This window comes from Tupaia chinensis, unplaced genomic scaffold (genome assembly GCF_000334495.1).
Source record: "Tupaia chinensis unplaced genomic scaffold, TupChi_1.0 Scaffold000443_1, whole genome shotgun sequence".
Classification (NCBI taxonomy): domain Eukaryota; kingdom Metazoa; phylum Chordata; class Mammalia; order Scandentia; family Tupaiidae; genus Tupaia; species Tupaia belangeri.
The window spans coordinates 1,379,674-1,393,636 of NW_006159948.1; the positions used below are offsets into that span (position 1 = coordinate 1,379,674).

Sequence of the window (13,963 nt, forward strand, 5' to 3'; positions counted from 1 at the left end):
CCCTAAATTCAGGGGATACAACAGAGCGATCCAGTGTAAAGCCCTTCGCTAGCCTGCGGAAAGGGAAAACATATGCCTACACTTTCTGCGGTAGTTGGCTAGGGGTGACCCTTGTGGATAAGAGAGCTGATCCCATACAAATGGCTGACCGTGGTTTGAATCTCAGCCCTGGCAGCCTGAAAACCATGTCAGGTATATGTGGACATGTGCCAAAATCCTGACAAGATGGATAAATGGAGAAGGGACTTCAGTGTGACCAGGCCCCACTAGGGGTGTTTTCTCCTTCCCTCTCTCCCTGTCTATGCATCTATTTCTTTAGTAAGTGCACATGTCCTCTGGCAATTAAAAAGAAAGAAATTGGCTGGAAAATGCCCAGTTTCTTAAAAACCTTTCTGAAGCAATCACTTCTACCTGACTCCTATCTTGACCTTTCCAACGTATTTAATGGCTAGGGGTTGGAGCTTAGCCATGGGCTGGAGATATGGTCTTTGCAATATCCTTTGCAAGTTCTTCTTAGGGGAACTGGCACTTCCCTTCAGAATGTGAGAGCTGTTGTCATTGATAGTCTGCTTTCTCAGCTGAAACTGACAAAGAATCTGTTTTACACCCTGATATGCTTTAGTATTTATCACTTAGTGAATAAACAGTCTTCTGAGTCTTCTGACGACTCCAACTGTTGAATTTACTTTACCCTCAACTCTTGGTCTTACATCTCTTTTTTTTTTTTTTGGAGAGATTTTCACTGTAGGGCGCGTGCGCTCGCCAGACAGACAGAGAGAGACATAGAGACAGAAAGCGAGAAATCACCCCCCAGGGGGGATGGTCACGCCGCAATCCCTTCTCCTCCATTCTCCTCTCGGGATCTTGGGCACGCACGCACACGCACCCGGCGTGAGTTTTAAGCCACCGGGTCCGGGACACGAACCGCGGTCGACTACGTGGGAGTCCAGCGTCATAGCCATTACGCTAACTGCTGGTTCCCTTGGTCTTACATCTCTTGAACAATCAATGCAACAAGCTTCTGGATTGTAATTTCATTGAGAGTAAGTGGGTGTTATTTCTAGTGTCCAGTTCTAATTATAGCCCCCTAGGTTTCATCTAAGAGGAAAGGAACAGGCCAAACAGTGTAACATCAGAAGTCACAATGAAGAAGTTAACCCCTAGACCAGCAGAATGTTCATCCTTCTGTTGTAATAATTGAGTATTTCTTGCTTCTGCTTTTACTACACAACATCTGTAAAAGCGTGCTGAAGGGGGTGTGGTATAATGGAAAATAGCAAATGGAGGTGAAAGACTAGGTTCTAGGCTGGCTTTTGCTCCTGCTGGGTGATCTGGGCTCATCTTCTCTAAATCTATTTCACCATCTGTAAAATGAGAGTGTTAAGCCAGTTTCAGTATTGTGTCATTCCATCAGAAGTTACTATTGATGTTCTACAAAATATTTCTATTGTTTGTGCGTTTGAAATCAGTTTAGATATGAGTGGCTCAGTAGCAGTAACTGAGCATAATAATGCTTTATTTATAAACACTTCAGTAGACTTTATTCTTTAAAGAGAAAATGCCATTTTATTTATTTATTTTGTTCATGATTGAATTGTGAGCATGCACAAGAGAGTGGAGGGAATGAGATGCACTCTCTGTAGGGTCTGGTCTTGCTGTGATCCCCTCCTTCTAGTCCTTCATCATCTTGCCAGGATCTTAGGTATGTGCACAAGTACCTGGTGCATCTCAGGCCAATAAGATTAGGGACTCAAATCAAGTCAATACGTGGCTTCCAGCTCCATAGTCTGGTACCTTACCAACCAACTGTGCCACACAGAATGGACCAAAATGCCATATTTATTTATTCTTTTTTTCTTATTTTTGTAAACAATATATAATTTAACTAGAAAATAGAAAGATTGGAAACAGTGGATGGCACAATGATTATGTCACTGGGCTCCCATGTAGTCGACTGCAGTTCGAGTCCCAGACCTGGAGGCTTAAAAACTTACGCTGGGCGTGTGCGCATGTGTGCCCAAGATCCCAAGAGGAGAATGTAAGAGAAGGGATTGGAGTATGGCCATCCCCCCTGTGGGGTGATTTCTCACTTTCTGTCTTCCTGTCTCTCTGGAGAGCACATGTGCCCTATAGCAAAATTCTCTCAAAGAAAAAAAAAAAGAAAAGAAAGAAAGAAAAAAGAGAAAACAGAAAGATGAAATCCTAGCCTTTGGAAAACAACTCTCTCCTTGCCTTTTTTTCCCATTAAGTCCTTCTGCTGATTTTGTAAGATATTTATGGTTACAGAGGGCTGCCTGCTTTTTTGATTTTGCCATAGAATGTGTTAGCCAGAGAGAGAGAGAGAGAGAGAGAGAGAGAGAGATGACTGCCTCCCCAGGGGGATGGCCATGCCACAATCCCTTCCCCTTCTGGGATTTCGGTCATGTACGCACATGTGCCCAATGTGAATTTCAAGTTACCAGGTCCAGGATACAAACTGCAGTTGACCATGTGGGAGACCATCTGCTTTAGCTACCATGCCACTTGCTGACCCAGGGTCACCTGCTTTTACATGTATTTGTGGGGTCTGATGAGTGGCCTCTATATCTGAATATTCATCTCTTTGGAAAAGTCTTTCATTCTAAAAAAGAAGATGATAAAAATCTACTATAATATTATTGTGCAAAAAACTCCCAACAATCCTTATCTCCAATGTTATTTCTAGTATATACTTTTTAAAAAAGAAAGATTTATTTAATTTTATTTATTATTATTATTATTTAATTTGCCATAAGGCATGTATGCTCACCAGAGAGAGAGAGAGAGAGAGATAAAGAGAGAGAGAGAGAAAGTAAGCAAGTAAGCTGCCAAGTCCAGGACTTGAATCGTGGCCAGCCATGTGGAAGTCCAGTGCCCCAACCATCAGGCCGTCTACTGACCCTTCTAGCATATATCTTTAATAAGGAAAAACATCGTGCAGTTAGGGCTAGAAGACATCAAACATTTCATAAATAACATAGAACAAAAGGCAATAATGTGGAAAGAAACAACACACTTTGCCATAACGTATTTTTGTCTCTCTCCATAAGTAAAAATCTTGGTCCTACTGTGCTATCAAATATTTTGCTAGACTTATATGGTAGTTGTTGGGTCTTCCATTCCCTCTTTACCTTGAAAAACAAAGAGAAATGGCCCCGAGATAGCAAACAGCAGTTCTCACTTATAATTGTTTCTCCTGCTCCAAGCACAGTGCCTGGCGTATATTAGGTGGGCATTACATACTTGTGAAATGAGTAAATTAAGTAAAGAATCAGAGATGCTATGAAGGGGCTGTAATGAGAGAACAATTGCAGATGATGAAATTGGCGGTGCTTGGTGATGTGATGTCTGATTATAGAGCTTTAAATAGGAGGACAAAAGCAAGAGGGCTTTGAAGACAGCGTAATCATCCTGTGAAATCCAAACTGCAGAGAAATCAAATGAAAACATCTTTAATTAGTGTTTGAAATTTCCCTAAAGTTTTACACAATAAAATGGAGGAGATTTTTTCATACAATTTAATCTGAGCAATGAGAATCACGCAAGCCTGTGTGACTTGCCCCACCCACCACTGGGAGTATATAAAGTCCTGGGGAAGTTGGTGACAGTCAGACTCAGGAAACTTGCCCTTGACATCCAAACACATCTATAGCTCCTGACACCATGAGCTTCTACAACAACTACTACGGCAGCTACTACGGAGGCCTGGGCTATGGCTTTGGTGGCTTCAGTGGCCTGGGCTCTGGTTGTGGATGTGGCAGTGTCTGCAGACTGGGCTCTGGCTCTGGCTTTGGAGGCTACGGATATGGCTATCGCCGCCCCTTGTACTATGGAGGCTACGGATTCTCTAGCTTCTACTGAGGAGTGAACTTACTCTCTAGACCGTTGACATCCTTGTATCATCCTGATTTAATTCTGCTTTCAGATCTTTTTACCACCCCCCTCTCTATTGCACAGCTACTTTCTTGATAAACAAGATAAACCAGCAAAGGTTGCCTTGTGAATGCTTCAAACTGAGATTCAGCTCTGGCAATGAACACCAGAAGCAGTAATTGCGGAGATGGATATTCTTCCCAGAGAATGATCTGGAGTTTCTTCGTTCCAGCTGTCAATTCCTCTCTTCTCTTTCAATAAACCAATTTGGCACCAGTTGCCATATTTTAATAAACTTATTTCAATATCATAACAATCTTGGTTTCATTTCTTTTTTCCTCAATTGCCAGAAGGCATGCATGCTTGTCAAAAAGAGACAGAGAGACAGAAGTGGGGGCAGAGAGCACCCCCAATGGGTTACGGTCTTGCAGCAATCCTTTCTCTTCTGTCTCCGTCTTGTCGGGATTTGGGAAATGCAAGCACATCTGCCCTACGTGTTTTTCAAGCTAGGACTTGAACTGTAGCGGACCATGTGAGATCTGGCTTCCTTACCCACTAGGCTACTGGACTAGCTCAGTTTCATTTATTTAAAAAAATGTTATGTAGGGACCAGCAGTTAGCGTAATGGCTATGTTGCTGGACTCCCATGTAGTCGACCACGGTTCGCGTCCCGGACCCGGTGGCTTAAAACTCACGCTGGGCACGTGTGCGTGCATGCCCAAGATCCCGAGAGGAGAATGGAGGAGAAGGGATTGTGGTGTGGCCATCCCCCCTGGGGAGTGATATCTTGCTTTCTGTCTCTCTGTCTCTCTCTGTCTGGCGAGTGCACGCGCCCTATAGCAAAAACCTCTTCAAAAAAAATGTTATGTTATTGTGGTGAGAACACAACATGAGATCTATCCAATTAACACAATTTTCAGTGTACAATACATTGTTGTTGAGTATGGATGCAATGTTGTATGGTAGCTCTCTAGAGCTTTCTTATCTTGCTTGACTGAAACTTTATGCCTCTTGATTAATAACTCCCTAACTCCCCCCTTTACCTAAGCCCTGATAACCACCATTATTCTACTCTCTGACACATAAATTTGCCTATTTTAGATATCTTGTATAAATGGATCTTGCAGCATTTGTCTTTCTGTGACTGGCTTATTTTACCTGGTTTCATTTATCTTGATTCATTTCACAGAAGTAGACCCATGCTCCCCTGTCTGTGCTTGTTCATTCATCACTGCATGATCTGCACCTGTGACCATACGGGGCCCACAGAAGACAGTCAAATAATACTTACAGTCAGAAACTCGCTCACGGGTTTATAATGTGGAATTGTTTCAATCTGTCCGACTGTTATCTGTAAGGTCACCCTAATGGTAGAACTATGGGGTTCTTTCATGCTGCTCTATCTTTGTCCCACCCTACTTTCTCTCTCTCACCACACACACACACACACACACACACACACACACATACACACACAATCACACACTATTGCTGAATATGTATCCTCTTAGTTATAATTTCTGACAAAACATTTCAACAGAAGCACTGTCTATGTACCCTCTTATAGGTCAGGCAGAACGCCTTGCAATTTGTCAAGAAACATAAGTAGAAAATTATTTGCTGTCAAGGTAAACTGCAGAGTGGGAAAAGATATCTGCAACGTATGTAACAGGCAAACATGCATGCTTGGACATCACTCTATCAACAGTAGTATGGAAAAATTAGTATGTTCTTAAAATGGAATACTACACAGCTAGACAAGGACCAAACTCAGAGCTACAAGCAACCTAGATAAACCACACAAGCATATTGTTGAGTGGAGGAACCCATAACTAATGGAATAAATAAGGTATGAGTTCAGTAATTTAAATTCTCAGTTTACGGGGTTAGAATTTAAGCGAGTGTTTACCTCTGGGGAGATAATATTTAAGGGAGGGCCTGAGGGTGGATTGAGGTATTGACAAATTTTATGTTTTGACCTGAGAGTGGTTACATGAATATTCTTTCTGTGAAAAGTCATTCAACTGTTTTTGGTTTACTGCAAAAAGTTTTTTTTCCATTTGACCCAAGGCTTAGGAGAAGGCTTCAGGGTGGTAAAAGTTGCCTAGTGGCTGGAGAGAGATGGGATCAAAGCCTGATACCAGGAGATATAGCAGAGGGGTCCTCAAGGCCTCAGGCTCTGGAAGCCCCTAACCTAGCTTCAAGGTGAGTCTTTCAAAGAGATCCTCACTCAGTCCACCTGGGGGCCTGCCAGCCTAGACTGGTCTTCTTGATGGGCTTCTTCTCTTCATCTAAGTAGTGGGCCTCCAGGAAGTCACAGAGCTGGGGGTCTGGATGGGCAGAACACAGAACATGAAGATCCAAAAGGGCCTGATTCAGACTCTTCTCCGTGGTGTCTAGGGTTTCACCCTCCTCATCCAGAGATGGCTCCTGCACTTTCTGAAAAAGGGTGTTGCCACAGTGCTGGTTTGGCATCTTTTGTTGTCGCTGTTTTTGTTTTTGTTTGTTTTGTCTTCTTTTGTCATACAGCATGTACACTTATCGGATAGAAACAGAAAAAGGGAAACTGAGAAATCTCCCCTGGGGAGGATGGCCACACCACTGTCCTTTCTCCTTCATTTCCCTCAAAGCCTGATACCAGGAGATATAGCAGAGGGGTCCTCAAGGCCTCAGGCTCTGGAAGCCCCTAACCTAGCTTCAAGGTGAGTCTTTCAAAGAGATCCTCACTCAGTCCACCTGGGGGCCTGCCAGCCTAGACTGGTCTTCTTGATGGGCTTCTTCTCTTCATCTAAGTAGTGGGCCTCCAGGAAGTCACAGAGCTGGGGGTCTGGATGGGCAGAACACAGAACATGAAGATCCAAAAGGGCCTGATTCAGACTCTTCTCCGTGGTGTCTAGGGTTTCACCCTCCTCATCCAGAGATGGCTCCTGCACTTTCTGAAAAAGGGTGTTGCCACAGTGCTGGTTTGGCATCTTTTGTTGTCGCTGTTTTTGTTTTTGTTTGTTTTGTCTTCTTTTGTCATACAGCATGTACACTTATCGGATAGAAACAGAAAAAGGGAAACTGAGAAATCTCCCCTGGGGAGGATGGCCACACCACTGTCCTTTCTCCTTCATTTCCCTCTTGGGATTTTGGGGCATGCAAGCACATGTACCTGGTGTGGTTTTCAAGCCGTAGGATCTGGGACTTGAATTGTGGCAAGCCATTTGGGAGTCCAAAGCCTTTACCACCACACCACCTGCTGGCTTCTGGTTTTGCATCTTTTTTTTTCTAAAGAGGTTTTTGTCTTAGGGTGTGTGGGCTTACTGGAGAGAGAGGAGAGAGAGAGAGAGAGAGAGAGAGAGAGAGAGAAGAAAAGTGAGAAATCACCCTCTAGGGGGATGGCCACACCTCAATCCCTTCTCCAGTCTCCTCTTAGGATCTTGGACACTCATGAGCATGCACCCAGTGTGATTTTAAAGTCACCGGGTCCGAGACTCAAACTGGCTGCAGTGATGCAACCACTAAGCCGTATGTGGACCCTGTGCTTTTGCATCCTTAAGAGCAGCTCTGCACTCTTGTATTTCTGCTCAGTCAACTTGTAGAAGTGATTTATTGAACTGTTAATTGATGTTTTGTGTATTTTGCTGCATGTTTGTTATATTCCAGTTTAAAGCAGACAAACCGATAACAGTCCATGATATAAAAAGAGTCAGTAGAGGGACCAGCAGTTAGCATAATGGCTATGTCACTGGACTCCCATGTAGTTGACCACAGTTCGTGTCTCGGACCTGGTGGCTTAAAACTCATGCCAGGCACATGTGCGCGCGTGCCCAAGATCCTGAGAGGAGAATGGAGGAGAAGGGATTGCGGCGTGGCCATCCCCCCGGGGGTGATTTCTCACTTTCTATCTCTCTGTCTCTCTCTGTCTGGCGAGCGCACGCACCCTATAGCAAAAACCTTTCAAAAAAAAAAAAAAAGAAAAAAAAGAGTCAGTAGAAAGCAGACAATTAAGATAGTTTACAAATTTAAAAAAATATATTTTTTATTCATGATGGAGAGCATTTGCACAAACACCAGAGAAGGAGAAACACCCTTGACAGACCTTGTTGCTGCAATCCCCTTTCCACAGATCTCTGGCTCTTCAAGATCTTGGACACACAACCATGAGTATATGGCTGTGTGTTTACATGCCCACCTGGGGATCAGATCCCATAGTCAAGCATGGGGCTTCTAGACTTGCAGTCGCACCACAAGGCTGGGTCTAAATAAAAACTTTTTGAGTGCTTACTTTGTATTTCTTACCAGCTTGGATATGTGGGGACTTAAATAAATAGCACATTGTTTTTGGTATCAAAAATCTCAAACTATAGCAGTCTATTACAAAGGCATGTGAGAAGAGAAAGGCAGGAGAAAGTGATACATTCTTATTCTGAAATCTAAGAGAGAATTAGGAATGTTTTTCTTAAGGTACTCATGCCCCTACTGTAGCATATCGACACATTAGTAGTCTTTTCACTGTGGTCACAAGTCTAATCATACCTGAAATAGTAAGACAGAAGGAAATTTAAAAAGAACCAAAACAAAATGAAGAACATGAATTAAACAACTTGTTTATTGGGGCCAACAGGTGGCATGGTGGATAAGGCACTGGACTCCCACATGACTGACCTCGGTTTGAGCCCTGGACCTGACAACTTGTAAATCACACTGGCATGTGTGCATGCATGCCCCAAGTTTCAGGAGAACAGCAGAATAGGGATTGCAGTGTGGCCATCCCCGCCGGTGGGTGATTTCTCACTTTCCCTCTCTGTCTCTTTCCAGTGAACATATGCACCCTATGGGAAAAAGCAAAAAAGAAACTTGCTTACCTATGGCTTTGTCTCTTTAGCATATATAGGAAGCACATGCTTCCCAATGGATACTGAGTTCATTTGCTATACAAAATGTAAAGGTATGATCAGTGTTTCTATGGTGATGTGAGTAGGAGACAGGTATGGTTAGCACATGCCAAAATATACAGCTAAATATTTTGTTTTAAACAATTATTTATTTATTTTATTTGTTGTCTTTATTATTATTATTATTATTTTATTTAATCAGAGAGAGACAGAGAGAGAAAAGGAAAGTGGAAAAGCAAGGCGTCAGGTCTGAGACTCGAACTGTGGTAGGCCATGTGGGAGTTCAGTGTCTTGACCACCTGCTGGCCCCTCCAGCTAAATATTGATAGAACTAAATGGAAATTTTCATGTCCAAAAATTATACTACAATGATCTTTAAAACTACATAGAAGGCTAAATTATTCTTTGGGATATCATGTAAGAAAATTTGTTGTACTATCCTGAAAGATACAAATATGTTAACAAAAAGATGTCATATCTTGAATTAATCTATCTACTCTATAACTACTTTATTAAGTAAAGATAAACAGTTTGTGTCCTTTGTGCTTCTAAACGATCTTTTAGTTAGGCAACAGTATTAATGATTTTCAGGTAAAGGCTTCAGTGTTTCAGCTGTGGGGCTGATGTGTTTGGGATAGCTGGTCAGAGATTTAGCAAAATTGATGTTGTTATCAAGCCTTCCTCACACTATTGAATATGTGTGAAAAATGTATATGGAAAAACAATGGCTTGGGAACTAGGAGTTTCTCATGAGTGCTACGAACTTAGATATCAGCACAAATCTTGGTCAGGCAGTTACTTTTATGACCCCACTGGCAACTAGTAACTTCTATTTGTCAGAAATAATATATCACACATGAGCCTCTTACTAAATTCAGCTTTCCCCAAATGCATGCTGAGATTTATCTTATATAGGTGGAATAAAACTTTCAAGACTTAGGAAAAATGTACATTCATTCCCAACTCACCAGCTAAATAGAATTCAGAGTTCATCTCATATGTAAAAGAAAGCTTCTAAGGACCTTTCTGATGACCCAGGAAGAGATGATATCCTGTGTCACTACCCTAGTCACTAGGACTGAGGTTTTAAAAACATTTGTTCATGTTGGAACCCAAATCAGCCTGAATCCTGTGTGGTGAAGTGAGTTGGGCTATAATAAGCTACAGAGAACCTGCTAGAAATAAATTTTTAGGGGACCAGCAGTTGGTGTAATGGCTGTCGCTGGACTACCATATAGGTGACCGTGGTTCGAGTCACAGACCCAGTGGCTTAAATTCACTCTGGGTGTGTGTGTGTGCGTGTCCAAGATCCCAAGAGAAGAATGGAAGAGAAGGGATTGCAGTGTGGCCATCCCCCCTGAGGGGTGATTTCTCACTTTCTGTCTCTCTGTCTCTCTCTCTCTAGCTTTCTGGTAAGTGCACATGCCTTATAGCAAAAACCTCTCCAAAAAAGAAAAAAAAAGAAAAAAAATTTAATGCTGCTTAAAATTAGTTTTTGTTGTCTGGTTTTGTTTTTTAAAAGTTTATTTATTTATCAATTCCATGACAGATAAGCAATCCCAACAGAGTCCTCGTGCTGTAATACACTCCAAGTTTCAGCCAGCCAGGATCATGGACATGCACAGGTGTGTCTGGCGTACACAGAAATATCCTGAAAAGTGAACTCAGGACCTGTCCACACGGGTCCAGTTATGTTATTGCTGCACCACCACTTGCTTCCCCCTCCCTCATTTTTTTTTTTAAGTTCTAATTTATTTTTTTCCATGAGAGAAGAGAGGCTCCACGAACAGGGTCCTCACATTGTGATTCGCCTCCAGTGTTAGCCAGCCTATGTCAGGAGATCACGTCTAGTGGTAGAGTGGTACACAGGGATGCACCTGGGGAACCTTCCCATGTGGATCCAGTGGTGTGTTACTGCTGCACCATTGGCCCACCCAGGAAATTAGTACGTTTTCATTAAAGTTTGAATCTCTCCTAAAAGGTGTGTAGAAGTAGTTAAAACAAAATCTCTATGCATTTGATTGATTTATTGGTTATTTAATGAATTAATTCAGATTTTTTGCTGTCGGACTCGTGCAATCATCAGAGAGACAGAGAAACACAAAATGAGAAATCATCCCTCCCCAAAAGGGGATGGTCACATTGCAGTCCCTTCTCCTGCATTCTCCTCTCAGGATCCTGGGCATGCACACGCACATGCCTGGCATGAGTTCAAAACTGCTGGGTCTGGCACTCAAACAGGTCGACTACATGAGAGTCCAGCAACGTAACCATTACGCCATCTGCTGGTCCCTATTGGTTATTTTTTATCTATTATTATTGACCATAAATGATAAATACCTACACGTAAAGAAGTACGCATTTGCCAGCTCCTTTATTATGTCTAATTTGTGTTTTAGATAATTTGAAATACTTAAATCCCAACTTATTTCAGATGAAGGAGTATTTCTGTTTATGACTTGGAATATTGCTTTTGCATTAGTCGGATAGCTAGGCTATGATGCAGTAACACATACACCCTTACATCTCAGTGGGTTAATTTGGTAACATTATTTGTGACTCTTGTCTCAGTCTCATTCAGTGAATCAGCTCTTTTGGGGACTCTGCTTTTATAGTGGCTGGACTGCTTTCTTCTTCCAGCTCTGCTATTCCATTGTTCAAACCACACTATGGACAGAGGAGAAGATGTGGAGAGTTCATGCCTGCTCTGGACTGCTGTGATGAAATGAAGCACTTTAGCTGTTTCCTTTCCCATCGGTGAATACTTAACTATGTGTGCCTAGGAAAGGGAGAATTGGTCTCAGCCATGATAGCTTTTTCAACTAGAACTGAATTGTTTTGCATATCTCAGGAAATCACTGCTCCATTTCTTTTCCAAATTTGTAGGTTTAGCTTAAACTTAAGCATGATGGAAAAGTGTAAAGATCAGGGGTGAATTTTTTCCACTTAATATAGAAAATTTTTCTAGGCTGACACTCTTTTCACTTTAAAATGGTTTAAGCTTCCTTTCTGGCATTCCAAGACTCAAATAAATATTTACATTTATATACTTATCTACATCTATATAGATATATGTTATAGGTATTAATTTACAATATATTTTTGAGAGATTTTTGCCATAGGGCTCGTATGCTCGCCAGAAAGACAGAGAGAGACAGAGAGACAGAAAGCGAGAAATTACCCCCCAAGGGGATTGCCATGGCACAATCCCTTCTCCTCCATTCTCCTCTTGGGATCTTGGGCATACACACATATGCCCAGCGTGAGTTTGAGCCACCGGGTCCAGGACTCGAACCGTGGTTGACTACATGCTCCCATGGACATAGCAATTATACCAACTGCTGATCCCAAATTTACAATATATTTTAATTTTTAAATTTTATAAACATAAGGAAAGAGATATTTGTTTTTAAAAATCTTCAGTCTTAAAAAAGTTTAAAAAGAGTTAGAACCCAAATTCTAACCAGGGTGCATGTGTGTGCATGTCTTATATCCCAATAGGATGGAGAAACGGAGGAGAAAAGATTGTGACACAAACATGCCCCATTAGTGGGTGCTTTCTCTCTCTCTCTCTGTCCTTCTGGTAAGCACACAAGCCCTCTGACAATGAAAAACATTTATTAATTTATTTAATCAGCATCTCACTTGGTATCTTCTTGTATTTCAGCATTTATAATAAAAATGATGAGGTTTAGAGCATAACTTTAGTCACCTTGGTCCCTCTATGGTAACATTTTGACAGAAGGATTTTAACTGAAGTTTTCAGGGTAAGGAAATGGGGAGGGCACAGAGTGGGTTGGAAAAATGATTAGGTAAGGTCAATGCTTTCACCATCTTGCCTTGGAGCTCATTCACACCATCTGGCCCTGCCTACCTCACAGTTTTCGTATACTGCCCACTCATCATGTGACTCTCTAAAGAAAGTAGTTCTGTTTCTCACCCCAGTGGGTCTCATAGACAATAGTCCTTCCTATTTTTTACTGCCCAGGGGAACATACTTTTTTTTTAGAACCCTGGCATTTTGGAAAATACATTTTTTTCCATTTTGTTATCCATTGTATATCCTACCTATTTCTAAACACACTTTTAGGTGATTTGCAGTTAGAAAAATCACAATAAAACCATCAAACACTAAAGACAAAGGACAAGAGGAGGGCAGTAAGTGGGAACTATGTCAGGTAATTTAAGAAAAAACAGCTGCAGTTGAGTAAAACAACCTGGCTCCAAGTTTCCCCACTGCCAAGGTCATTAACGAAACCATTAATGTTCATTTTACTTCATCTGGTAAGTTTGTTTTTTCAGTTTACCATGACTTCTCTTAATTCAGGCTGTTATCCAATGTTTGACCCAGTTTTGTTTTACTTATTTATTTCCTTAGTGTGAATTTCATCTGTGTGTCCCTTCATTGACCCAAGTCAATTTGGGCAAATTTATTGACCCAGAGGCCAGCAGGTGGTGTGGGGATAAAGGCTCTGGAGTTACACATGTCCAACTGTGAATCACATCCTGGATCCAGCAACTTGAAATTTACACGGGGCACATGTGCCTAAAATCCCAGGAGGAGGGTGGGCTGAGGCATGGCCATCCTGCCTAGAGGATGATTTCTAACTTTTCCTCCCACCTTCTCTCTCTGTCTCTCCAGGGAGCACAACATGCCCTATGGCAAAAACCTTAAAAAAATTGACTCACGTCAGTGAAAAAAATGATTGGTGAAATAGGACAAAGTATAGCTTTATAGTATATTTTGGAGATAATGTTAATCATCATTCATTCACTCATTCATCCTTTCAAATATTATCAAACATGGGCATGTTCTAGACACTGTGTAAAGCTCATGAAAAGTGGTGATTGGTACTTCCTTCTCCTAAGGAGATTGCAATCTAAAGAAAGTGAGGCTGGGGACCAGGCAGGCAGCATAGTGGTGGAAGCACTGGACTCCCACAAGGTAGATCACAATTCGAGTCCCAGATCTAGCAGCTTGAAACTTACACTGGGCACATGTGTGTGCATATCTAAAATCCCAAGAGGAGAATAGAGGAGAAGAGATTGTGGCATGGCCATCCTGCATTGGGGGATGATTTCTCACTTTTTATCTCTCTGTCTGGTGAGTAAATGTGTCCTATAGCAAAACATCTCTAAAAAAGGAAGAAAGAAAGAAAAAGAAAGAGAGGCTTAGAGATGTTTGGCAACTT

The 13,963-nt window shown here is 41.8% G+C and overlaps 1 protein-coding gene across 1 annotated transcript; it reads left to right on the forward strand.

Annotated features, from left to right (window-relative positions):
- Positions 1–3,681: 3,681 nt before the first annotated feature.
- Positions 3,682–3,879, forward strand: KRTAP19-8 (keratin associated protein 19-8). Its single transcript, XM_027774494.1, has one exon. The coding sequence runs from the start codon at positions 3,682–3,684 to the stop codon at positions 3,877–3,879; it is 198 nt and encodes a 65-aa protein (XP_027630295.1).
- Positions 3,880–13,963: the final 10,084 nt, after the last annotated feature.

Excerpts from the sequence above, each read along its gene's own strand:
- KRTAP19-8 (XM_027774494.1), top strand. The coding sequence starts at position 3,682 with ATGAGCTTCTACAACAACTACTACGGCAGCTACTACGGAGGCCTGGGC.